Genomic DNA, 26401 nt, shown 5'->3' with positions numbered 1-26401 from the left:
GTCCAGGAACATTAGTTATTTCAAAACTTGAGGATAATCCATCATTTAAATACTTCAGTGATGTGTCACATTTCCAATAATCTAGTCTTCAAATGATTATTCAAAAACAAGGAGATCATCATATTAAGAATTCCAAATGTAGAAGTTTATTTTTTGGAGTTTTTCAAATAAATCGTGAATTTAATCGGTGATTCTAAAAAACTACCAAAGATATCCACTTATTTTAAGTCGTTAGAAAAACGAGCCGCTTCAACAGTCGAGGTTAAATCGATCATCTCAGCCTCCAAGGTATTCTGGTTTCTTTAGAGTTCAGGGTATTTTAGTCATTTGAACATTAGAGGTTATTTTAGTTATTTTACAGCTCGAGAACATTTCGTTAGTTCTTATCAATCCAAACCTATGTACCTTTTCTGGTAATTTAGTCAGATATATCCATTTAGAGTTATTTTTCGCTTTTAGGGATAATCTTAGTCTCTTTGTAGTGTAAGGACATTTTTTTAATTTTACTCTATAGGGTTACTTTTTTCATTTTGGTCTTGAAAGAATACTTAATAATTTAACAATAATTTGTCATATTCATGATTTATATCGAACTAATAAGGTTCTGGGTCAAATAAGGTTGGACAATTATCAACCCCCGCGGTACTCACTAATCATTCAGACTGATATCCTTCCAAATATTCACCTCTCAATACTGATTACACTTGTTGAACTGGTCACCATCATGTTACCATTAGAACGAATCTTGAGGAGACGAACATATGTCCCAATGATAATATTTATTTATGTATTGCAATTGTATCCATAGAAAACGACGAGCTTTCCAAGACCTTTAGAGGCAGATCGATATTTAGATTTAAAGTGTTTTCAGGGTTTATCCAAGGTCATTCATTTATTTTCAGTCATTTTCACAATCAGGGTAAATCATGTCATATTAGTATCCGAAGGGCATTTTCGACATTTTACTAGGATCAGAATAGGTTTAGCATAATTAATATTTATTCCAAGATGAAATCATATTTATTTTGCATTAACCAATACATAACTTATACCATACAACATGTAATGGGTAGTAAAATATTACCTCGATTTATGAGTCATATCGATCGACTATTTAAACTCCACTCGATTGCTCTCAAACTTTTATTCCACGTCCCATAATGTCTTGAATACATATGAAACGAATTTACGTCAGAAACTAAACTTAGTTGAAAAACCAAATTGAATCTAAAGATAAAACACTGAAAAACGGCTTACTGAGTGCGAATTTGGCTCGGAAAATATAAAATAAGATTTTTTTGAAAATTATGACTTTTTGGTCAAAGTCAACGGGTTCACTCAGTTTGGGTCAAACAGACCGAGTTGGGCTGGTTCGGTCCACCTGAATCGTTTCTAGATGAAACCAGAGTTAGGGGACGATTCCCACGCACGCACGACGGTGTCTGACGACGAGTGTGGTGGAGATGGGGTCTATTTCTGTTGGCCAAGTCTTCGACAACCAGCTATACACCATTATTAAGCCAAACCAACTAAAAATCAGCTAAAATCACAACAATCTACTGGATAAAGAAGATCATGAGCTTACTCATAACCGTCGATGAAAACGGCGCAAAGTCGGGCGATGGTTTTGATCGGAACCTCATGGGGAGTACAACGGAGGCTGGCGTGAGGTTCATCAATGGTTGGAGCAACCGAAAAAGATAAAAAACAAGGGGAGAAAATTGGTTTTTTTTTTCGATGAGGCTTTAACATTTTGTTCCCGACGAGCGGTGTGTCTACAAGATAAGTGACTGATTGGGTTGCGATCAGACAGATGTGGCGTTTTAGTTCGGGTCCACAGTGACACGGTGGTGTCAAAAAGAGGAGTGTGAACCGGCAAGATTTTCATAATTTTGCGTCTAATGGTGACCGAATCGGGCAATCGGAGGGCAGGGGTTGGATTGTTGGTCGTTGCTGAGCTCGGTGGTAACATCGATGTACTAACCGTCGATCAAAGGCGGTTGGACGAAGGGTAATAGGGAGAGGGTGGTTGAAATTGGAGAAAAAATGGATTTGTTGGGTTTTGGTTTACGAAACGGGGGCAGGGTGTTTTCACAAAATGGGTTAACACCCAAAATATAATATGAAATACAATTTTAATTATTTCATATCATAATAGTAACCTAGCCCAGTTGGTACGGGTATGGCCAGCCACTCTAGGGGTTTAGCCCCATCAACCATACCTTATTTTATTTTAGGTGTCAGGTGAGTTATGGGAGATTTATGAGACTAGTCCCTAAACTTCCAAAATTTCTGAAACTAGACCAAAAATTTTAGATATTGCATTTTAGTCCTAAAAATGAATTTTTGGGGTGTGACAATTTCGGGTCTATTTTAGGTCTCGGTTCAGTTAATCAGATTCATATCAAATTTGTCAGGTCTAGATACTCCTCCTGGTTGGATTTTTTCGTTGTTGCATGAGGATTTACCTCACAATTTATTCTTGTCAGTTGATATTATTTGTTTAAGATTAGTATGAGTACTTTTTTCCTCTAACTAGGATTATGAAAGTTTTTAACGAGTCATGTACACATATTTTCTTGTGTATGATTTCCAATATTAATAGAATTATACCTTTCACACAAAAAATACAAACTAGTATTTAATTAAAATAAAAATGGCATATAATATTATAATAAACAACAACAAAAATAGAAATTAAAGACTTAAATCTTTATGAAACACCCCGTTTCTTTTTTAAAGCTCTCTTACTCATGTAACACCCATATACCGTATACCTTTTCGTACACGAGATATAGAGGTCACATCACTTTTAAAACAATTTGTCTTTTGAAAACGCTTAAAATTTTATTTCGAAATTTAAGTTAAAACATTTTATCACAATCATAAAACAATCATCGCAATATATACTACACAAATTTCCCTTTGTATATACATTCCAGAGCATTTTTCTTTAAATTCGATTACATGCCAGCAATTGTTCAAAATAAACAATGATTTTCCTACCGTTACTGATGAGAGTAAACCTTAACTTTATGATATATGCTACTGCACCCCGTATCCATCTAGTCTTTGCTTTTACCTACGCTTGAAATCGACACACGTTAAGTATTTACTTAGTGAGGCATACTATTATAAAGAAACATAAATTTATATAAAAGTATCTCGTGACTATTAAATGACGAATTAAATCGCATAATTCCATAAGGATCAAAATATCTCTTTCCCAGTGCAACCAAGTTTCTTTTATACACTCATCGAATTTATTCTTAGTAAGTCCAACCTACCTATCCTTCTATATACTCTTTCCAATCATTCTTTATTTTGCATATATACGTTAAATGAGAAAGTATTACACATGTATTGCACAAAAGTGACAATTAGTTCTTTATCTTTTAAACTTATCATGAGTGGCATTATATACACCATTAATATATCATTATGTATTTTCATTTGTGGCATCCTTTCATGTCAATTAGCACAAGTAAGCAATTAGTCCTTCATCCAACTTACATTATTGGCATCTTTCTACCAAATACACCGTTAGACATTTCGTCTTTTACCCAAAGGTATTTAATCTTTCATCTAACTGGTATGATTGACACCTTTCTACCAAATACACAACTAGGCATTTAGTTCTTTTAACCCAAAAGCATTTAGCCCTTCATCTAACTGGCAGGATTGACACCTTTCTGTCAATGCACAACTAGGCCATTAATCTATTTCATTTTAAAATTCTATAGTTTACACCTGTGGTACCAAAGCAATCAGTCCCCAAACATTACTATAATTTACATGGATTGTACACCGACTGCCAATATGGAAATTCATAAACTTATTATGATTTTATTTTGTTTTTGAACTAGTTCGTATCATCCATAAGGATTAAGTAAGTCCCTATGATTGAAACCAACTTTTTTTATACTATTATCATTTACATCCTTAGTATGTCCAACATACCTTTCTTTCTTATACATTTTTCTTTTCGTTTTTCTTTAGTAATTATTCGTTAGTTTCATATATGGCATCCTTGGTTATAATGTGGTAATTTACCAACTTTCTACTCATTTTCATTTATTAAGATGCACCCATAGTTCCTATACGGTTATTCATCAACTTATGATGAATTACGTGGATTTGCACACATAATACCCTGTAAGGTTATTCATCAACTCATGATGAATTCCGTGGTTTTGCACACATAGTACCCTGTACGGTTATTCATCAACTCATGATGAATTCCGTGGTTTTGCACACTTAGTGCTCTGTACAGTTATTCATCAACTCATGATGAATTCTGTGGTTTTGTATACATAGTGCCCTATACGGTTATTCATCAACTCATGATGAATTCTGTGGTTTTGCACACATAGTGCTCTGTACGGTTATTCATCAACTCATTATGAATTCCATGGTTTTGTACACATAGTTCTATGTACGGTTATTCATCAACTCATGATGAATTCCATGGTTTTGCACACATAGTGCCCTGTACGGTTATTCAGCAACTCATGATGAATTCCGTGATTTTGCACACTTAGTGTCTGTTTTGTAATCACCATACATATATTAAGCAATCATACATCTATGACTAGTATAACATATAGAGGTACATAATAAATGCACTCACCTGACTTTCTTTGCTAAGTATCCAAAACATAATGTTGATTATTCATGTACTTCGCCTTTATCCTTAATTTTGCTTGTATCAGGAGCTTGGTTCCAATCTACTCAAGCATCCATTAAAACATGTACCATACCCAATGTTAGTATATTTCCTAACCATCACACTATAAAAATATTCAAAATATCATTATCTCAATTTCTATAACAATTTCAATCTAATTGGTTGTTACAAGTTAAATAGTATCGATACTACTACCATGGTACCGATACTTCTATACTATGGTATCGATACCCCTTTTGATATCGATACTCATTTTAAGTTCGATGTTACCTGGTATCGATACCCTTACCATGGTATCGATACTACCATACTCTGGTACCAATACCTTTCCAGTATCGATACCAATTTTAGATTCGACGTTTCCTGGTATTGATACTCTTACCATGGTATCGATACTACCTCGTTGGTATCGATATTGATTTAATCAGTATCGATACTACTTAGCTAATTCATCTCATTTTAGCCAATAGTATCAGTACTGCTCTATCAGAATCGATACCCTTGCCCAGATTTTCCAGTTTTTACCCCGATTATTACACAAATGAAGTTAATTTTTGTTAGGATTACCTCCCATAATGCTACTAAACTCTCCATTAATTATACATATTAACTTTCCCTCATTTAGTTACTTAAAACATCAAGCATCATTCAATATCATTTGATTATAAGAATCACACCACATTTTGTAACTTTTTGTTAAACTTATTCATTGCTTCTAATATCTCATTTGCCTCTTTGACAAGTAAAAACTACTAGCAAACATCAATAAACACTCATATCTTAACATATAATTTCAAAACCCATTTTCTATAATCTCCATTATTTCCCTTATCTCATAGTTTTGATCTCATATAATCATTCCTTAAGCTTCTATTATGCTCAAAGCTTCAATAACTAACCAAAAAATACAAGGATAAATCATCAAATTGAAATCTCGCCTTTGCTATAGGGGAGGGCTTTTCCCACGGGGAAGAAGAAGAAAAGAGAGAAAGAGATGGTTTTTGATAATTTCTCTTTCCCCTTTCCCTTTTTTTTTCTTTAATATCTTATTACAAATGAATTTTAAATTCATTTACCCCTAAAAGGACCAAAATACTCTCTTAATTCATCTTTTGATACAATTTAGTTCAACACCCTATTCCAAATCATTTTCTCATATTTTACCATTTATTCAATTAAATCTTCAAATTTCCAACATTTTCAACATAGACCCTAACCTGATATTTGGGATATTACAATTCTTCCCCTTAAGCAAATTCATCCTCGAATTTAAAGACTTTATGCGTTTACCACAATACTTTAACTAGAGAAAATTATTTTGCTACATCAATTTTGTATTTCCCTAGTCCAGATCTATATGGGTTCTTTTTCATAATTCAAATATGATCAATTCTTTATTTTTCCCAAGGTAAGAACATGCAATGGATCTGATCAGAAATTAATAAGTAATGACACATGAAAACATTTTAGGTTTTAACCATTTTGGTTGGCAAAATCTAACTAACACAATCTCATAAGGTTCAATAATACTTGAACTCAGTCCTAACCGCAATACTTCCTTTCAAAACAATACTTTCAGAAAAACTTTATCACTTTCTTACTACTCAACTACTTTTCTCTTTAGATTAACATAAGACTTTTATAATTAGTGCAACTATAGCACTGCTCACTACACAAATAATGACGTCCATTCATTAAAATAACTCGACTGCTACCAACTCTAAATTGTTTATAATAAAATTCCTCTTGTGAGTCTTTAACCTTATTGAGGCATATGCCACAACCTTACCTTTGTGCATAAGCACACTTCCTAACCCGTTGATAGATGCATCAGTAAAAGCTACATAATTTTTACCTACTCCAATTGTATAAATATTGGCATCTCTGTTATAATCCTCTTTAGTATTACAAAACTCTCCTGACTCTTTTTCGTTCTACAAAAAAGACATATCTTTCCTTAAAACTTGTTTAGCAGCATAGCTAATGTCAAAAAAGTTTTTCACTAACATTCAATAATAAACAACAAGCTCTAAAGAAATCCAAACTTCAGGATCATTCTTTGGGAGTTTTCAATTTACTACAACATGAGTTTTTTTTTCTCTTAAGATCTACTCTTATACCTTATGGCGAAACAACATGGTTAAAGAAAACCACCTCTGCTAACCAAAGCTTCACATTTGAACAGTTTGGCGAATAAGTTCTTCTCTCGAAGAGTTTATTTAACTGTAAAAATCCATGTATAACCACATAGATTTATTTTTCTTTTCGCTAATAACACACATTCTCCCCAAGATGAAATACTCTAGTTGATAAAACTTTGATCAATCAACTCTTATAATTGAGTCTCTATAACCTTGAATTTCACCTTTCGATATAAAGACAACTCAACAAATTTACCTGAAAAGACATCTATAAATTCCCAAATTTTTGTGAAATTATCAAACACTTATACTTTAATTATTTGAGCCTCTATCCCATTAACCATATATCCCATTAACCATAAACGTTATATATATATAAATATTTCTGACATCATTTTCTTCACAATCATTATCAATATCACCTTGAGCAATGGTTTTACTTTCTCACTAAAAACTATAATTTCCATATCCTCAGCATCTTTTTGAAATAATCGTCTCTACAGATAGACAACTTATATTCAATATGATCTTAATTCAACATATGTCAATTCCATCAAATTCACATAGAACATAGCCCCTGTAATCTCTATTAAATGTTTACTACCTGTCCAACTCAAACTTGTACCATGACCACCTAGGGTTTACTACTATCATCTCACTCGAGATTAAACTAAATAGAATATTTTTATTTTAAAATATTTCATCTCCTTCTTGTGAAAATCCTTGTAACTTTTCAGATACATTTTAAATATTCTCGAGCAATTGAAACATTTTCTCTCTCGACTATGAAAGTCTAATTATCCACATCATTAAATAAGAAGACCTGAAAACTTTGTAGCAATAACATTCTATCAGTTAATACTAAAATTACACTACTAATCAATTTACTCTTTTTCCTTTCATCATGAACTTGACATTTTTCCACATTCCCAATAATTAATCTCGATTTTAAATAATAATCCATTGAAGCATGAAACGGGTAATAAATCCATTTTCACAAATTACTATCTAAAATAACTCTATCGATTTCATACCAATTAACATTTATTCTTAAACAACTCATAATCAATTGATCCACTAGCAACTCCTCTTTCTATAAGCTTTTAGCGGTCAATATACTTATCGTTTATTCATTTATTCTTTCTCAAATTAACCATACTTTAAACACTTTAATGCTTCACTTTAGTATTTCTCAAAGGCTGAAACGTTGTTAAACGTTGGGGCATTCCTTCCACAGAATGAAGGAAAATCCCTAGCAGCTTTTACTCTTCTAAGACATAATACTGAAGTCATGTCAGATTCTCTTGGGTCGATTGTGATCTCGACCTTCTTTTCAATATTATCAACTTTCTTAGTTTTGTCCTTAGTTTCCGACATCTATTAGAACATACCTAATAATAACACTCAAGTTAAGGAGTGATATCAATCACACTCTAATTGACACCCTATCAATAACTTTGACAATCTTAATGGCATGTAATCCTTTTTCTCAATTCAATTAAACTTGGTTTTGGCCGAGAATTGGCTAAATCTGTAGCTCTGATACCAATAAATGTAACACTCATATACCATATACCTTTATATACACGAGATATAGATGTCACATCACTTTTAAAACAAATTATCTTTTGAAAACCCTTAAAACTTTATTTCAAAATTTAAGTTAAAACATTTTATCACAATCATAAAACAATCATCGCAATATACTACCAAAATTTCCCTTTGTATATACATTCCAGAGCATTTTTTCTTTAAATTCGATTACATGCCATCAATTATTCAAAATAAACAATGATTGTCCTACCGTTACTGATGAGAGTTAACCTTAGCTTTATGGTATATGCTACTGCACCCCGTATCCAACTAGTCTTTGCTTTTACCTACGCGTGAAATCAACACATGTTAAGTATTTACTTAGTGAGGTATACTATTATAAAGAAACATAAATTTATATAAATGTATCTCGTGACTATTAAATGACGAATTAAATCGCATAATTCTATAAGGATCAAATAACTCATTCCCAGTGCAATGTGCAATCAAGTTTCTTCTATACACTCATCGAATTTATTCTTAGTAAGTCCAACCTACCTATCCTTACATATACTCTTTTCAATCATTCTTTATTTGGCCTATGTACGTTAAATGAGAAAGTATTACACATGTATTGCGCCAAAGTGCCAATTAGTCCTTTATCTTTTATACTGATCATGAGTGACACCTTATACAACATTAATATATCGTTATGTATTTTCATTTGTGGCATCATTTCATGTCAATTAGCACAAGTAAGCAATTAGTCCTTCACCCAACTTACATTATTGGCATCTTTCTACCAAATACACCGTTAGAGATTTTGTCTTTTACCCAAATATATTTAATCTTTCATATAACTGGTATGATTGTCACCTTTCTGCCAAATACACAGCTAGGCATTTAGTTCTTTTAACTCAAAAGCATTTAGCCTTTCATCTAATTGGCAGGATTGACACCTTTCTGTCAATGCACAACTAGGCCATTAATCTATTTCATTTTAAAATTCTATAGTTTACACCTGTGGTACCAAAGAAGTCAGTCCCCAAACATTATTATAATTTACATAGATTGTACACCCACTACCAACATGGAAATTCATAAACTTATTATGATTTTTTTAGTTTTTGAACTAGTTCGTATCATCCATAAGGATTAAGTAAGTCCCTATGATTGAAACCAACTTCTTTTATACTATTATCATATACATCCTTAGTATGTCCAACATACATTTCTTTCTTATACGTTTTTCTTTTCGTTTTTCTTTAGTAATTATTAGTTAGTTTCATATATGACATCCTTAGTGCTAATGTGGTAATTTACCAAATTTCTATTCATTTCATTATTAAGATGCACCCATAGTTCTTATATGGTTATTCATCAACTCGTGATGAATTTCGTGGATTTGCACACATAGTGCCATGTACGGTTATTCATCAACTCATGACGAATTCTGTGGTTTTGTACACATAGTGCCATGTACGGTTATTCATCAACTCATGATGAATTCCTTGGTTTTACACACATAGTGCCCTGTACGGTTATTCATCAACTCATGATGAATTCTGTGGTTTTGCATACATAGTGCCCTGTACGGTTATTCATCAACTCATGATGAATTTCGTGGTTTTGCACATATAATGCCCTGTACAGTTATTCATCAACTCATGATGAATTCTGTGGTTTTGCACACATAGTACCCTGTACTAGTATAACATATAGAGGTACATAATAAATGCACTCACCTAACTTTCTTCGCTAAGTATCCAAAACATAAGGCTGATTATTTTTGTGCTTTGCCTTTATCATTAATTTTGCTTGTCTCAGGAGCTTGGTTCCAATCTACTCAAGCATCCATTAAAACATGTATCATACCCAATGTTAGTATATTTCCTAACCATTACACTTTAAAATATTCAAAATATCATTATCTCAATTTCTATAACAATTTCAGTCTAATTGGTTGTTACAAGTTCAATAGTATCGATACTAATACCATGGTACCAATACCCCTTTTGGTATCGATACCCATTTTAAGTTCGATGTTACCTGGTATCGATACCAATTTTACATTCGATGTTTCTTGGTATCGATACCCTTACCATGATATCGATACTACCTCGCTGGTATCGATACTGATTGAATCAGTATCGATACTACTTAGCTATTTCATCCCATTTTAGCCTATAATATCAGTACTGTTCTATCAGTATCGATACCCTTGCCCAGATTTTCCAGTTTTTACCCCGATTATTACACAAATGAAGTCAATTTTCGTTAGGACTAACTCTCATAATGCTACTAAACTCTCCATTACTTATACATATTAACTTTCCCTCATTTAGTTACTTAAAACATCTAGCATCATTCAATATCATTTGATTCTAAGAATCACACCACATTTTCTAACTTGTTCTTAAACATGTCCATTGCTTCTAATCTCTCATTTGCCTCTTTGACAAGTTAAAACCACTAGCAAACATCAATAAACACTCATATTTTAACATATAATTTCAAAACCCATTTTCTATAATCTCCATTATTTCCCTTATCTCATAGTTTTAATCTCATCTAATCCTTCCTTAAACTTCTATTATGCTCAAAGCTTCAATAACTAACTAAAAAAATATAAGGATAAACCATCAAATTGAAATCTCACCTTTGTTATAGGGGAGGGCTTTTCCCACGGGGAAAAAGAAGAAAAGCGAGAAAGAGATGGCTTTTGATAACTTCTCTTTCCCCTTTCCCCTTTTTTCTTTTATATCTTACTACAAATGAATTTTAAATTCATTTACCCCTAAAAGGACCAAAATACCCTCTTAATTCATCTTTTGATACAATTTAGTTAAACACCCTATTCCAAATCATTTTCTCATCTTTTACCATTTATTCAATTAAATCTTCAAATTTCCAATCTTTTCAACATAACCCCTAACCTGATATTTGGGATATTACAACTCATCTCGGGCTCACTATCATGTCTCAATTGCTCACCCCCAATTCTTTTCTAACCTATCGTCACTCACTCTGCAAACAATAAATTAAAATTCCAAAACCATACCCTTTCTTTAACCACTAAAGTTAAACAATAAATTCATAATATATATTTTTAATATAATGGAAATCATAAAAACTAGATACCAGGTAATTAATATTTAATACACAGAATAAACTGGCAACATAAGCATTTAGATTTAGATCTCCTTTCAAAATTCAAAAGTTGATTAAACCTTGCACGTTTTTTTTATCATCCTAAACCATAAGGAAACTGTTAATTCGATTTCATTTGTATCCCGAAGAATCATACAAAATTAAATAATTAAATTAAATTAGTTTTAACTTTTTAATTATAAATATGATTTCCTCTATCTTATTTAATGGCCTAACCGTCATTTATCTCAAAATAATAATAAAAATTCGTATTTAAAAGAATAAATCTTCAATCAATACTCATTTTCATTTTATTTTTGCAATAGTTTACAATAATCATAACATATTTTTTAAAAAGAATAAACTTTTGATCATCGATAATACACACAAGTTCTACCAATGTTATTATTCAAATTAAATTTTTTTAGGAAGAATACTGTCGAAAATACTCAATTGGATTTACTCTCCCATTTTATCTATAGGAACGATGAATCTATCCATTATCTAAAATCACATAGAATATAAATCTAATATACTTAAATTCATAATATTTTTAATATTTATATATAAATAAAAATATATAGTCTGAGTATCCTATAAAAATATACAAATTGATTTAACTTGTATAATAAATTCTATAAGGATAGCTGGATCGATTGGTTAATTTTTTTTCTCTAAAATTATATTTGACATAACATTTTTTTTGAAGTAACATAACATTTATTAAATTTAAAAAAGTAATACATTAATTGTATTATAAACGCAATCTCAGTCTGTATCTATGGAGATTCAATCTTAAAAATATTCATCATACCCTGTTTGAAACCGAGAGAAGATAAAGATATTGTGCAGAATCAATGACAGCAGAGGGATACTGAGCCACAAATCATTATAGAAAAGAAGATACGGAAACTGAAGGATCTTTCTTCTTCACCTACCAGAAGAGAAGTTTCAGCATATTGTTTTTGGACTATTTACAGACAAAACAGTTGTTGGTATAAAAACCAACCCTTTTGCTTTAATGCCTCTGAATCCTTACTCAGTGCCCAAAAACAACTACAAAAAAAGTAGCACCCTTTGTGTTTAGTTTTGTTTAAAAAGAAATGCCATCAGGTTTTCTTCATATTGTCTAATAAAAATAAAGGGTGTTTAGTACAATATTATAAATAATGGTCTAAAATATTGCAGTATTTGATTTGGATACACGTTGCTCAATAAAGTTTGAGAGAATCTTTAGATTAAAAAAAGTTTGCAGCTTTGAGACATAGGAAAGGAGACCAGGGCGCTACTTTTGAATTTTTGACCAGGTGAGAGAGATGCTCAGTTTCTTCTTCTTTCATGTGATTATTAGATTTTGTTTGTCTGTAATTTTTTGTTTTTGCATTCTGAGTTTTATTTGAAAAGATGTAGTTTTTGTGGTAATAATATAAATCATGACATCATTTTTCTTGTCTTGTAATGCAGTCTTCACGAGGTTGTGTCAGATTTCATTTTTAAAAAAAATCCCAACTTTATCCATATATTTTAAGTTTTTTTTTAATGTTTTTCCTCCACACTGTTCTCGCATCACTTCTATACTTACAACATTCTGAAGATCTTACAGAGAGACCCTAAGTGTTTTAATTCTACCAGTAAACTAGATTCCAGCTTTGGAGACGAAGTCACTTTTTTCTCTTTCTCTCAATTTTATGATCATTACTTTCTCTTTTTGAAAGTTTTCTTACTTGTTTTTTTATTGCTAAAAAAACCCATCAGTGCTTTGACGTTTCTCTCTATAAAGATTTGCTAGCTAGCTAGCTGCTTGCTAATTCTCTCATGTTTTCTCGCTTCAGATTCTAGGGAAAGAGACAGAAAAAGAATGCAGCTTCTATTGTTGTTTTTCCTCTTAACTAACTCACCTTGATTTGTTTCTCTCATTTGGAATATTTTTGGTGGTTATATTTTTCTTGCCTTAGTTTCGATCTTTAAGAGATGGGCAAAGCTGCAAGGTGGCTGAAGGGTTTATTAGGCATGAAAAAGGAGAAAGAAAAGGATAGTAAAGACCAAAATTCATCAAATTCGTCCGTTTTATACGATAAAAAAGAGAAGAAAAGGTTGAGTTTTGCCAAGTCAATTAAGGGTGTTGATGAAATTCCTCCTAGTCCAAGGAATGTTTTTACAAGTATAGACGGTGGTGCTTGGCTGAGATCCTACGTTGCTGAATCTGAGAATGATCAAAACAAGCATGCAATTGCGGTGGCAACAGCCACCGCAGCTGCAGCGGATGCCGCCGTAGCGGCAGCAAAGGCGGCAATGGCGGTGGTGAAGCTAACTAGCAACGGAAGAACCTCTACATTCGGCAGAGGGAGGGAAAGGTGGGCGGCTATGAAAATTCAAACCATGTTTAGAGGCTATTTGGTAAGTACAGTTTTTTTGGTAGTTGGATTATACATTCTTTTTCAAGTATGTTTACCTTTTGGTCTGTGTTATGTAGCTGTTTGCTCCAAAATGTATTTCGGAATCATAAAGAAAAATATAGATTCAAAACGGCAATGAAACAGAAACGTTTTAGATTAAAAAATAGGTGTCTTATCTTTGCTCAATGTAACGGTACTTGTGCTGCTTCTGATTGACTAAAGGCCAAAATTCTCATTCCTCCTAGCAACTGGTAGACCCCAGATGAAGTGTGGTCTATAAATCAATTGGATTCAAGTGTTTTTGCTTTTAGCCTGCAGATTTTGAAATTTGAATTTAAACATCCTGGACTGGTTATCATCATTTATTTGTTCAACCAAGCATTGAAGTTGATAACTTTGGTTGAAATCTAATTTGGGTTCTGTCCTTTCAGTCTCGGAAAGCGCTTAGAGCTTTGAGAGGGCTGGTTCGATTACAAGCTCTGGTTAGAGGCTATCTTGTAAGAAAGAGGGCTATTGCAACTTTGCACAGTATGCATGCTCTTCTAAGAGCACAAACATCAGTTCGTTCTCAGCGGCTTCGTCGCTCCTTCAACAAGGAGAATTCGTATTGTCTCGAAAACAGGAATCGGAAATCCTTTGTAAGCAGAAGCACCATTTGTCGATCCGTTTTCCGTCACTCGATATTTGGTTATAGTGTTCTTTTTATTTTCAGGAACGATTTGATGAACCAAGAAGTGAAATTCACAGCAAAAGACTGTTTGCATCAATGGAAACCAGTGCATATGATGACAGCCCCAAAATTGTCGAAATTGATACATTGAAGACAAGATCAAGGTCACGTAGGTTCAACCTCAATGCATTATCAGAATGTGGGGATGAATTGCCATACCAGACAATATCATCGCCTCTTCTATGTCCGGTTCGAGCATCAACACCCAATCATAGAAATGTTAATGATTTCGAATGGTGTTTTGCTGGCAAGGAATGTAAGTTTTCTACTGCTCAGACCACTCCTCGTTTCGGTAATACCAACTGGACGTTGAACGCTCCTACTACACCATTGAGTGTGTGCGGGGAAAGATATTTTAGACAACCTTACTCGAACCTCCCGAACTATATGGCAAACACACAATCTTTCAAGGCCAAGTTAAGATCTCTCAGTGCCCCAAAGCAAAGACCAGAGCCAGGAGCGAAGAATAGACCTTCCCTCAGTGAAATAATGGCAGCGAGGAACAGCATGAGTGAAGTTCGAATGAACAAGCCATGTTATCAAGTTGATGAAACTTTGGAATTTTGATAGAGAAATCCCCGGTTTCACAAGTCTTGTCGTAGTAATTTGTTTGCCGTGGCAATTATTAGGAGAATTCGAAGTTGAACATAGTGTTGTTCACTTTGTTACAAACAAAGCCATAGATAGAAAAGAGTGCTTGTGTAAATTCTTCCGATGAATGATTTTCTTTTCCATTTAAGACATTGCTTATTTATGTCGGCATTCGTTTTATGTGATCGTGTCATATATAACATTAAACCAGGCTCCCTTCAAGCATTTCGCTGGAGCTAATGTAGACTTCCACATAGGCTTTTGCTTTTCACAAGATTTCACAGTATCAGAATATGGGGAACCATGTTTAACCGGAGTTCATAATATATTCATCACTAACAAAATTCATTATTAACTAAATAAAATTTAGATGCAAATAACAATGGCAAGAACCGGAAGGCATCTATAATATGCTGAAAAAATATTTTGGAAAGAGAGAACTTGGGATATGGGGAAGATGATCGTCGAAAAGAATCGAAGATAGATATGAAGCACAACTGCCCATCTTCCCCAAATCAGTTTTGCAGTTTCGAACAGCGTGCACTGGAAAATTTGCACAACGTCGATACTATTCCTGCTCCGCTCAAACCCCATGCATGAATGTAAATACTTTGTTAAAAACATAAATTTTAAGAGGAAATTTTTATGACACAGAGAGGGTAGGAAATGTTATTTCACATCGCGGCTTGCTTTGGGTTTCCTGCTTCTGTATGTGTATTTATAGGAGATGAGTTAGGGTTTTAGCTTGTACAACCTTTATTTTAAGTTGCCGTTATGCCCCTTCGCCTAGCGCCCCTAATTCCCCTCCCTTTTATCATTGTGTTACATCTTCAGCTATAGGCCTAGCGCCCTAACTCTAATATTTATCATTGTGTTACCTTTTTTTCGTTAACAAAATTAAATCTAAACTTACTTTATACGTGGAGTAAGTACATTTGATTTTTTTTTTGTTCCGCTCCCTATTCCAAGATTTCGTCTTAATTAATTTGAATCGATTCACGTTGCACACATAGTTTTGGTGGGTGAGTCTCCTATCAAGAATTTTCTATATATACAAGGACTCGAACTTGAGACATTGCTTAAGCGATATCAAGCTGCTTACCATTTGAACCAACTCCTGTGGGTAGTAAGTACATTTAATTGAACTAGGTTGTCAAATTATTTATCTTTATTCTCTTATGTTTTCTTAGATCATGAATCTTAGACTCACTAGGATCACTTTCCTTCTTTTTTCTTCTTCTAGAATTTACCGAAATATTACACAAGTGTATAAATTATATTATTAGAATTCTTCATAAGGGGCACCTGCAAATTCTTCATGTCAAACTAATTATTTAAGCTTGAAATTATTTCAATTCCATTAAAGTTCAGAGTACTTTGCTCATTTGTTCATTAGAGGTTAATTTCACCACTAAAGAAAGTCTTGGGCTTTTTTCAGTATAAGGGTATTTTCGTAATTTATTCTTTAGGGCTATTTTAGGTAACATATTATCCAAATATTCTCGGTATTTAACCTTAAAAGAAACCAATCAAAATTTACGGATCTTGAAGTCAATTTAGTCATTATTGAATCACCCAGCTTATTATTATTATTATTATTATTATTATTATTATTATTATTATTATTATTATTTCCGATTGATTTTCCACTTTCTTAAGCTAGCCATATAAATCATATCCGGTTACTGACATTTTATAGTATTTCAATCAAGTTAGGAAATAATCACTACATACACGTGACCAATTAAACTTACCTATGTAGGAAACCATACTAACATGTTCCATAAAGCATGAAACAGATAGTACTGTATTTCATCAATTTTCATGTCATACTGACGACGACAACGGCGACAATAGGTGGCGAATCCGGTCGGGTTTTGATCGCTCGGAGTTGGGGATCCTAGGGTGGCGGTGAGAATAGACAACGACGGAGGCGACCGGAATTGATGGAAAACAATGGCGCTCCCGACGAAGCTTCAGACAATTATTCTCGACGTTTCACGACGTTGTTCGGTGCGGGGAGACTCGGGTTTTGGTCGCCGGCCGAGGGGGAGTCGAACGGAGGTAATGGAACGGTCTACGGTGGTCGGACGACGAGGGATTGGCCATGGAAGGAGACCGTTGGGGAGATGATAAATTTGGGGGTAAAATTAGGGATTTGGGATTTGGGGGGAGGGTTTACCCAATCCGATTATTATATTTTTACTAGATAATAAAAATGGGAAAATTCATGCTATAGTCCCTAATTTCTCCTGCACTTTCCAAAACTGACTTCCAGTTTTAGAAACTTATAAATTGACCCCTAAATCGAGGTGTGACATAGATAGCAGCAGAGGTGTTTTGAATTGGAAAGTAAGACCTGGCTAGCCCTGGAAGCAGCACAAGGACTACTGTATTTGCACCAGGATTGCGCACCGTCTATAACCCACAGAGATGTGAAGTGCAGCAACATATTGTTAACTGAAAGCCTGCATGCCAAGCTCTCTGATTTCGGGTTGTCCAAAGCTTTTCCATCGTTACTGGAGTTGCTGGTACCCCAGGATACCTTGATCCCGAGTAAGTGAATCCGGTATCGACACTCACTTGAGTAATTCCATTAAAAATATCTTCGAATAAATTTAAATCATAAATCTATTATTAAATAGGATTTGTTTTTGTTAACTGGTCTTATGAAATAATGTTTGGCATGCAGGTATTCTACTTCGAATAGGTTGACGGAGAAAAGCGATGTCTACAGCTTCAGGGTAGTCCTTTTGGAGATCGTTACGAACCAACAAGTGATTATGAAATCGTATGAGCAGACTACACATATAAGCCAATGGGCTAGTTTGATGTTATATAATGGTGATATCAAAAGCATAGTTGATCCAAGATTGCAAGGAGATTTTGACATTATCTCAATGAAGAAAGCAGTTGAACAGGCATTGGCTTGCGTTTCTCAAACTTCGATGAAAAGGCCATCGACCAACTACGTTGTGGCGGAGTTAAGTGAGTGTTTGTCGACTGAGGTCGAAAGGATCCGACAGCACAACATTCAGTTGGCTCCAACTGGAAGTAATTCCCTCCCCTAGGCAGACGGGATTATGCAAAATCTATTAGCTTAAACAGGGCTATTTAACTATGAGTTTGACTTTTCTTCATCTTCACACACACACACACACACACATATATATATATATATATATATATATATATATATATATATATATATATATATATATATATATATATATATAACAATAGGAAAGTGTGAAATATATTAATCTGTACAAAACATGGAAGACAGACTCTGGTAGATGAATTGAAGAGTATGTTGAGTATAATGTGGAAGAAAAAAATGGAAGGAAATGTTAATCATGGAAAATTTGGAGTATATTAGAGACTGGGAGAGTTAACCTTTTTGGTCATGAAATAGTTAATACACGATAATATTTTTTCCCTGTTTTGTCGTTCATTTTCTTTTTGATACCTTAACGGACATCGTCCGAGTCATTCCTTCTATTCTCACCTTTTATTACTTTCAAATTCGACTTGTTACATTCATTTTGTTATATACAAGTAGATGATCAATAGGTTGATATTCGAACCAACAACAGAAGTATTCAAGCTATCAATATCAAACCACTTGAAGGATAAGACAGATGGTCAAAGGAACAAATCCAAATGATATTCGTTATAGAAAATGTTGAAATGTGCAGAAAATTGGTTCAAGTTAGGCCCCTAATATTGCAATGTCAAAATTAAGTGCAACAATATCAAAATTAGGTGCAATAATGTTTGAAAATTAAATGGGTAAATTATAAACTTTAGTCACTAAACTTTAAGGTATTTATAAGATTAGTCCTTAAGTTTCAACTATAAATACCCTAGCTCATTTAGCTTCAAAACAATCCCAAAGCATTCTAGCTTTCTTCCAATACTAAAGAGAATTTATAGAGTTTCTTGAGAGTTGTTTTCTCATTTTTATCAAGAGAGAATTATCATTGTTTTCTCCTTGGTAGATCGAGAGAGGTTGTAATTCCTATTTTCTCATAGTGAAATTCTTCTACCGTTGCCCGTGGTTTTTACCCTAAATTTTTAAGGGTTTTCCACGTAAATTGTGTGTATCTTTTATCTTCATTTTTATTTTCTCAAATTATCAGTTGCGATTTTGCTCTATCCGATAGCCGTCTTCCGCAACAATTGGTATCAGAGCTAGATTAGAGTGTGTAATATCTGCTTATTGTCTTTGTGGTTGCCACCAAAAGGTGGATCCTCCAAACATAAGAAAATAAGAAGTTATTACCCATTCTTTGAAGGTTTTAGAGAACTATTCACGATAGTGAAATAGTGGGAGCTATCAATAATAGAAGCTATGACAACAAAATTTGATATTGAAAAATTCAATGGGAGAAATTTCTCACTGTGGAAATTGAAGATGAAGGCCATCCTGAGGAAAGACGGGTGTCTAGCTGCTATCAATGAAAGGCCGATGGATTTCACAGATGACAACAAATGGAACGAGATGGACGGAAATGCTATGGTAAACTTTCATCTAGCATTAGCAGATGAAGTATTGTCAAGCATCGAGGAGAAGAAAACAGCTAAGGAGATATGGGATTATCTCACCAAATTGTACGAGGCCACATCGTTGCACAATAAAATTTTCCTTAAGAGGAAATTGTACATTCTTCGGATGTCAGAATCTACTTCAGTGACGGAGCACTTAAACACACTGAACACTTTATTTTCTCAGCTTACATCCTTAAGCTGTAAAATAATAGAACAAGAACGTGCTGAACTTCTACTTCAAAGTCTACCGGATTCGTATGATCAACTCATCATCAACTTGACAAACAATAATGTCACCAGTCTAGTCTTCGATGACGTTGCAGCTGCTGTTCTACAAGAAGAAAATCGATGCAAGAACAAGGAAGACAGACAAGTAAATCTGCAACAAGCAGAAGTGTTGACAACGACGAGAGGGAGATCAACAGAACGTGGCCAAAGCAGCAGTCACAAACATGGTAGATCAAAGTCGAGGAGCAAGAAGAATTTAAAATGCTACAACTGTGGAAACAAGAGTCACTTGAAGAAGGATTGTTGGAGTCTAAATAAAATCTCCAATCCACAAGGCAATACCGCAAACACTTCAGATGATGGAGATGTTCTATGCTGTGAAGCGTCAACCACCGTGGAAGGCAGAAAAAGATTTGCAGATATATGGCTCATTGATTCGGGAGCGACATATCACATGACCTCAAGAAGAGAATGGTTCCATCATTATGAACCTGTCTCAGGAGGATCTGTGTATAGTTGCAATGATCATGCCTTAGAGATCATTGGTGTGGGAACCATCAAATTGAAGATGTATGATGGAACAATTAAAGTTGTTCGAGATGTGCGGCACGTGAAAGGTCTGAAGAAAAATTTATTATCCTACGGATTGTTGGATAATAATGCTAGCAAGATTGAAACACAGAAAGGAATCATGAAGGTGTTCCGTGGAGCGCTTGTGGTGCTGAAAGGTGAAAAGATAGCTGCAAACTTGTACATGCTGAAGGGAGAGACATTGCTAGAAGCAGAAGCCTCTGTTGCCTCATGTAGTTCAGATTCTGCAATGCTATGTCATAAGAAACTTGGACACATGTCAGAACAAGGAATGAAAGTCCTTGTGGAGCAAAAGCTACTTCCAGGCTTAACAAAGGTATCACTTACTTTATGTGAGCATTGCAAAACAAGTAAGCAGTACCGGTTGAAATTCAACACATCAAATTCTAGAGGCAAAAGTGTTCTAGAACTGGTTCACTCTGACGTATGGAAAGCACCAGTTACATCCCTAGGTGGAGCAAAATACTTTGTCTCATTTATTGATGACTACTCTAGGAGATGTTGGGTGTATCCTATTAAGAAGAAGTCAGATGTTTTTCAACTTTTAAAATCTTCAAAGCGCGGGTTGAACTTGATTCTAGAAATAAGATCAAGTGTTTCAGAACATATAATGGAGGAGAATACACAAGCGAAGAATTTGATGACTTTTGCAAGAAAGAAGGCATCAAAAGATAGTTCACAGTGGCGAACACTCCTCAACAAAATGGAGTGGCAGAACGGATGAACAGAACCTTGTTAGAAAGAACAAGAGCAATGTTGAGGGACGCAGGCCTAGAAAAATCATTCTGGGCAGAAGCAGTCAATACCGCCTGTTATTTGGTGAATCGAGCTCCATCAACTGCAATAGAGCTGAAGACACCAATGGAGATGTGGACTAGTAAACCAGTTGATTATTCAAACCTCCATGTATTTGGAAGTATTGTGTACGTGATGTACAACGCCCAAGAAATTTCAAAGCTGGATCCAAAATCCAGGAAATGCAAATTCTTGGGGTATGCTGATGGAGTAAAGGGGTATCGCTTGTGGGATCCCACTGCCCGCAAAGTGATCATTAGTAGGGATGTTATCTTTGTAGAAGATAAACTACAAAGAAAAGAAGACGATGATAGCGCTGAAAAGTCATAGACTACTCAGATACATGTGGAAAAAGAGTTTGAAGAAGGAGATTCTTCTGAAGCAGAACCAACACATGATGAACAAGAACCAGAGAGTTCTGAAGCTCCAACAACTCGTCAATCAGATCGTATGAGAAGACGTCCCAATTGGCACTCAGATTATGTTATAGAAGGTAATATTGCATACTGCCTTTTAACAGAGGACGGTGAGCCATCAACATACCAGGAGGTAATAAACAGCTCAGATGCTTCACTGTGGATGATGGCGATGTAAGAAGAAATCGAAGCCCTTCATAAAAATAATACATTGGACCTTGTGCCACTACCACAAGGAAGGAAGCCAATTGGTAACAAATGGGTTTTCAAAATCAAGCGAAATGGTGACGATCAAGTGGAGTGGTATCGTGCAAGACTGGTGGTCAAAGGATATGCTCAGAAAGAAGCTAGATGTTAAAACAGCTTTTCTTCATGGAAATCTTGAAGAAGAGATTTATATGCTCCAGCCTGAAGGTTTTGAAGAAGACGAAAAGAAGAACTTGGTTTGCAGGTTGAACAAATCTCTGTACGGTCTAAAGTAGGCGCCGAGGTGTTGGTATAAGAGATTTGATTCCTTCATTATGTGCCTTGGATACAACAGACTTAATGCAGACCCTTGTGCTTATTTCAAGAGGTCTGGTGATAACGATTTTGTTATGTATGTGGATGACATGTTGGTTGCAGGACCCAACAAAGATCATATTGAAGAATTGAAGGCACAACTGGCTAGGGAATTTGAAATGAAGGACTTGGGATCAGCAAACAAGATTCTAGGGATGCAAATTCACCGAGACAGAAGTAATAGGAAGATTTGGCTTTCACAAAAGAATTACTTGAAGAAAATCTTGTCACGATTTATCATGCAAGATTGTAAGCCAATTTCTACCCTTCTTCCTATTAACTTCAAATTATCCTCCTGTATGAGTCCTAGCAGTGAAGAAGAGAGGATGGAGATGTCTCGAGTACCGTATGCATCAGCAGTGAGAAGTTTGATGTTCGCTATGATATGCACAAGACCAGACATTGCACAAGCAGTGGGAGTGGTTAGTCGGTACATGGCGAATCCAGGCAAAGAGCATTGGAATACAGTAAAGAGGATCCTGAGATACATCAAAGGGACCTCAAATGTTGCATTATGTTACGGAGGATCAAACTTACTAATCAATGGGTATGTAGATTCTGACTATGCAGGGGATTTGGATAAAAGCAAATCTACTACAGGATATGTGTTCAAAGTTGCTGGTGGAGCTGTAAGCTGGGTTTCAAAATTGCAGTCAGTTGTGGCTACGTCAACAACAGAAGCAGAATATGTAGCAGCTACACAAGCCAGTAAAGAAGCAATTTGGTTGAAGATGCTATTGGAGGAGCTTGGGCACAATCAAGAGTATGTCTCTCTATTTTGTGACAGTCAAAGCGCCTTGCATCTAGCAAGGAATCCAGCATTTCATTCAAGGACAAAACACATACGAGTTCAGTATCATTTCATTCGTGAAAAGGTGGAAGAAGGGACAATAGATATGCAGAAGATCCATACCAAAGACAACATAGCAGATTTCATGACGAAGGCGATAAACGCTGATAAATTTACCTGGTGTCGATCCTCTTGTGGCCTGTCAGAGACGTAAGCAACATGATGGTCCAAGGTAGAAAGAATGGTGTGAAGATATGATTGTTCCAATCAAATCTTCAAGTGGGAGATTGTTGAAATGTGCAGAAAATTGGTTCAAGTTAGGCACCTAATATTGCAATGTCAAAATTAGGTGCAACAATGTTTGAAAATTAAATGGGTAAATTATAAACTTTAGTCACTAAACTTTAGGGTATTTATAAGATTAGTCCTTAAGTTTCAACTATAAATACCCTAGCTCATTTAGCTTCAAAACCATCCCAAAGCATTCTAGCTTTCTTCCAATACTAGAGAGAATTTAGAGAGTTTCTTTAGAGTTGTTTTCTCATTTTTATCAAGAGAGAATTATCAATGTTTTCTCCTTGGTAGATCGAGAGAGGTTGTAATTCCTATTTTCTCATAGTGAAATTCTTCTACCGTTGCCCGTGGTTTTTACCCTAAATTTTTAGGGGTTTTCCACGTAAATTGTGTCTATTTTATCTTCATTTTTATTTTCTCAAATTATCAGTTGTAATTTTGCTCTATCCGATAGCCGTCTTCCGTAACAGAAAATGTTTATGCTGTCATTAATTTAAAATGATAAACTATAAACAAAGTCTTCGTAAAAATAATTGAAGATACTAAATTTTTTTTACCCATTTTATATTATTATTATAATTATTATTATAATTATTATTATAATTATTATATATATTATTATTATTAAAATAAATAAATAAATAATTACAAACAGGCCTATATTATCTGGCCCAATTACAAATGGCCCAACTAAACCCTAACAGATTAGGGTTTGATCTAACCCTAGCCGCCTCATCATCTCAGCCGTTGGATATGAGAGATCCAACGGCCCACACTCCTCCAGATGCAAACCCTAGGGTATGATACCCTAGGGCCACGCGGCCGCTGCAGCTGCTCCCACCATCTCCACCGCTGCCACGCCTTGCTGAAGACTCCAGAAGCTTTGCTGCTTCAACACCCGCCGCCCACGTTGCAGGCTCTAGGGGTGAGTCACCACATAGTTCGGTGACTCACCGAAATCCATCCTTAGGATCGGTCCGAGACAAGCGCCGGTGATGGCTATAAAGCCATCACCCAACCTGCAAAGACAAAAGACGGAGAACAACAACAAACAGAAAAAAAAGAGACAGAGAAAGAGATACGAACAACTAGAGCAAGAACTACAGACACGAGAGCAAATCAACACCCAACAACAACCAAATAATGAAGGAAAAGAGGAAATGAGACTTACCAAGGGAACTGCCGTCATCAGAGCCTCCCTACGTCTTTGAAACCGAAAGGTCGAAGGTAAAGAACCTTAGATCTACATATTTTGGTAATGATCTAGGTTAAAATACCCACGGATTTGGCTTTAGGGAAAGCAGGGCTTCGATTTAAGGTATATATGTAATTTTTCGGCCACCATTAACGGTGGCCGACGGTGGAGACCGACACCGGAGTACGGTGTCCGGCGACTGTCGGAATTCCTCCGGTTGGAGGAAAATAGAGAGAGGCGAGAGAGAGTTATAAAACTCTCTCTGTTTGACAGAGAAAAGAAAGGAAAAATGGGGAAGCTGGCCCGAAGGGCCAGCCGTTTGGGACTTAAATAGCCCTCCCCAAACGACGCCGTTTTCGGGAGGGGTTTGTCTGTAATTAACTAAAGGTTAAAACCTTTCCGCAGCCATCCTAACTTGTAATCTTTACATTTTAGTCACTAAATCAATTTATAATCCTTTTAATTCGGTTCTTTAATTTTAATTTTATTTATTTTAATCCTTTCTATTAAATAATATATTTAGGATAAATACGTATTTAGTCCTTTAGTTTTAATAAATAATATTTTAATCCGGAGTATATATTTTTAATTTATTTTAATCTGATATTCTAATTTTTTATAATTTTATTTTAGTCACTAAATTAATAAATAAGGAAAATAGCATGTTTAATCCCTATAATTTTAAATAATTAATTACAAATTAAGTATTTAATTTTATTAGATTAGAATTTAGTCACTAATTTTAAATATTTTCATTTATTTTACTGCTTTTAAATATATAGTTCTAATTGTATTTTTATTGTTTTAATTTTACTTGTTTATATATTTAAATATTATTTTTATTATTATTATATAGTCATATAAATATAAATATAAATATGTATATAATAAATAATAATTTATATTTTTTATATAAATTATTTTAATATTTATTTATTTATTTTTCAATATTAAAGAAAAGGGCAGTCTTAATACAACTGGATGTCCTATTCTGATATTTTAAAAATTAAAAATTATAAAAAATTATAATTTAATTTTATTTAAATTATTATATTAATATTTATTAATATCGAAGAAAAGAGCTGTCTTAAGGCACCTAGAAGTCCTTTTCTGATATTTCTAAATAAATAAATATTTTATTTATAAATATATATAAATTATTTTTTCTCATAATTATAATTTTGAAATAATAGGATTATGAATTAAATATATCTTTGAATTTTTAAATTTCTAATAATAGAGACAATTTATAATTAAAAAGTACCAATTTTGGGCGTTATAGGGGTGCTAATCCTTCCCTAAACGTAACCGACCATGAATCCCTTTTTATTATTAAAAAGAACGAATTTTTGGTTATAAACGCAAATCAGTTCATCTTTTAACTGATGTTTTCTTAAAACTTTTTTTAAAAGATAATTTTTAGGTATTCGACCTACCTAACCCAAAAGGCCGATATCGACTCCCAAATTATTTTAAAAACTATTTATTCACATCAATTTTCCCGCCAAGTAAAAAATCCGTGCCCGGACGAAAACCGGTTACGACAGCTTGGCGACTCCACTGGGGACTGGTCAAACTTTTAAAATTAATTATAAATTGTCTCTATTAATTATAAATTAAAAATTCATATATTTAATTTATAATTCTTTCTTTTCAAATTTTTTATATACTTATTATTTTCATAGTATTTATATATTTTCTTATTAATATTTCATTTTATTTGCAAGTATTTTATTTCATTATTTATTTTTT

General features: G+C 34.1%; 2 protein-coding genes and 1 non-coding gene across 3 annotated transcripts; 2 read left to right on the top strand and 1 right to left on the bottom strand.

Moving 5' to 3' along the window:
* Positions 1–12700: 12700 nt before the first annotated feature.
* Positions 12701–22746, top strand: LOC120148602 (protein IQ-DOMAIN 14-like). The gene is made up of 5 exons (XM_039161679.1): positions 12701–12818; positions 13467–13908; positions 14339–14545; positions 14620–15218; positions 22735–22746. The coding sequence occupies exons 2-4, from the start codon at positions 13483–13485 to the stop codon at positions 15202–15204; spliced, it is 1218 nt and encodes a 405-aa protein (XP_039017610.1). The 5' UTR covers positions 12701–12818; positions 13467–13482; the 3' UTR covers positions 15205–15218; positions 22735–22746.
* Positions 15673–15809, bottom strand: LOC120148629. Its single transcript, XR_005518387.1, has one exon. It is a non-coding gene; the product is annotated as a small nucleolar RNA snoR135 (small nucleolar RNA).
* Positions 17175–18299, top strand: LOC120148550 (probable LRR receptor-like protein kinase At1g51890). The gene is made up of 3 exons (XM_039161641.1): positions 17175–17372; positions 17634–17788; positions 17921–18299. The coding sequence occupies exons 1-3, from the start codon at positions 17175–17177 to the stop codon at positions 18297–18299; spliced, it is 732 nt and encodes a 243-aa protein (XP_039017572.1).
* Positions 22747–26401: the final 3655 nt, after the last annotated feature.

This window comes from Hibiscus syriacus, unplaced genomic scaffold (assembly GCF_006381635.1).
Source record: "Hibiscus syriacus cultivar Baekdansim isolate YM2019G1 unplaced genomic scaffold, ASM638163v2 tig00110963_pilon, whole genome shotgun sequence".
Lineage (NCBI taxonomy): Eukaryota > Viridiplantae > Streptophyta > Magnoliopsida > Malvales > Malvaceae > Hibiscus > Hibiscus syriacus.
Note: the sequence above shows the minus strand (reverse complement) of the source record. Positions and strands in the feature narration are given on the sequence as shown.

Excerpts from the sequence above, each read along its gene's own strand:
- LOC120148602 (XM_039161679.1), top strand. The coding sequence starts at position 13,483 with ATGGGCAAAGCTGCAAGGTGGCTGAAGGGTTTATTAGGCATGAAAAAG. Across the intron at positions 13,909-14,338 it reads CCATGTTTAGAGGCTATTTG|TCTCGGAAAGCGCTTAGAGC; the intron begins GTAAGTACAGTT and ends CTGTCCTTTCAG. Across the intron at positions 14,546-14,619 it reads ACAGGAATCGGAAATCCTTT|GAACGATTTGATGAACCAAG; the intron begins GTAAGCAGAAGC and ends TTTTATTTTCAG.
- LOC120148550 (XM_039161641.1), top strand. The coding sequence starts at position 17,175 with ATGGAAAACAATGGCGCTCCCGACGAAGCTTCAGACAATTATTCTCGA. Across the intron at positions 17,373-17,633 it reads GGGAGATGATAAATTTGGGG|GATTGCGCACCGTCTATAAC; the intron begins GTAAAATTAGGG and ends TATTTGCACCAG. Across the intron at positions 17,789-17,920 it reads GATACCTTGATCCCGAGTAA|GTATTCTACTTCGAATAGGT; the intron begins GTGAATCCGGTA and ends TTTGGCATGCAG.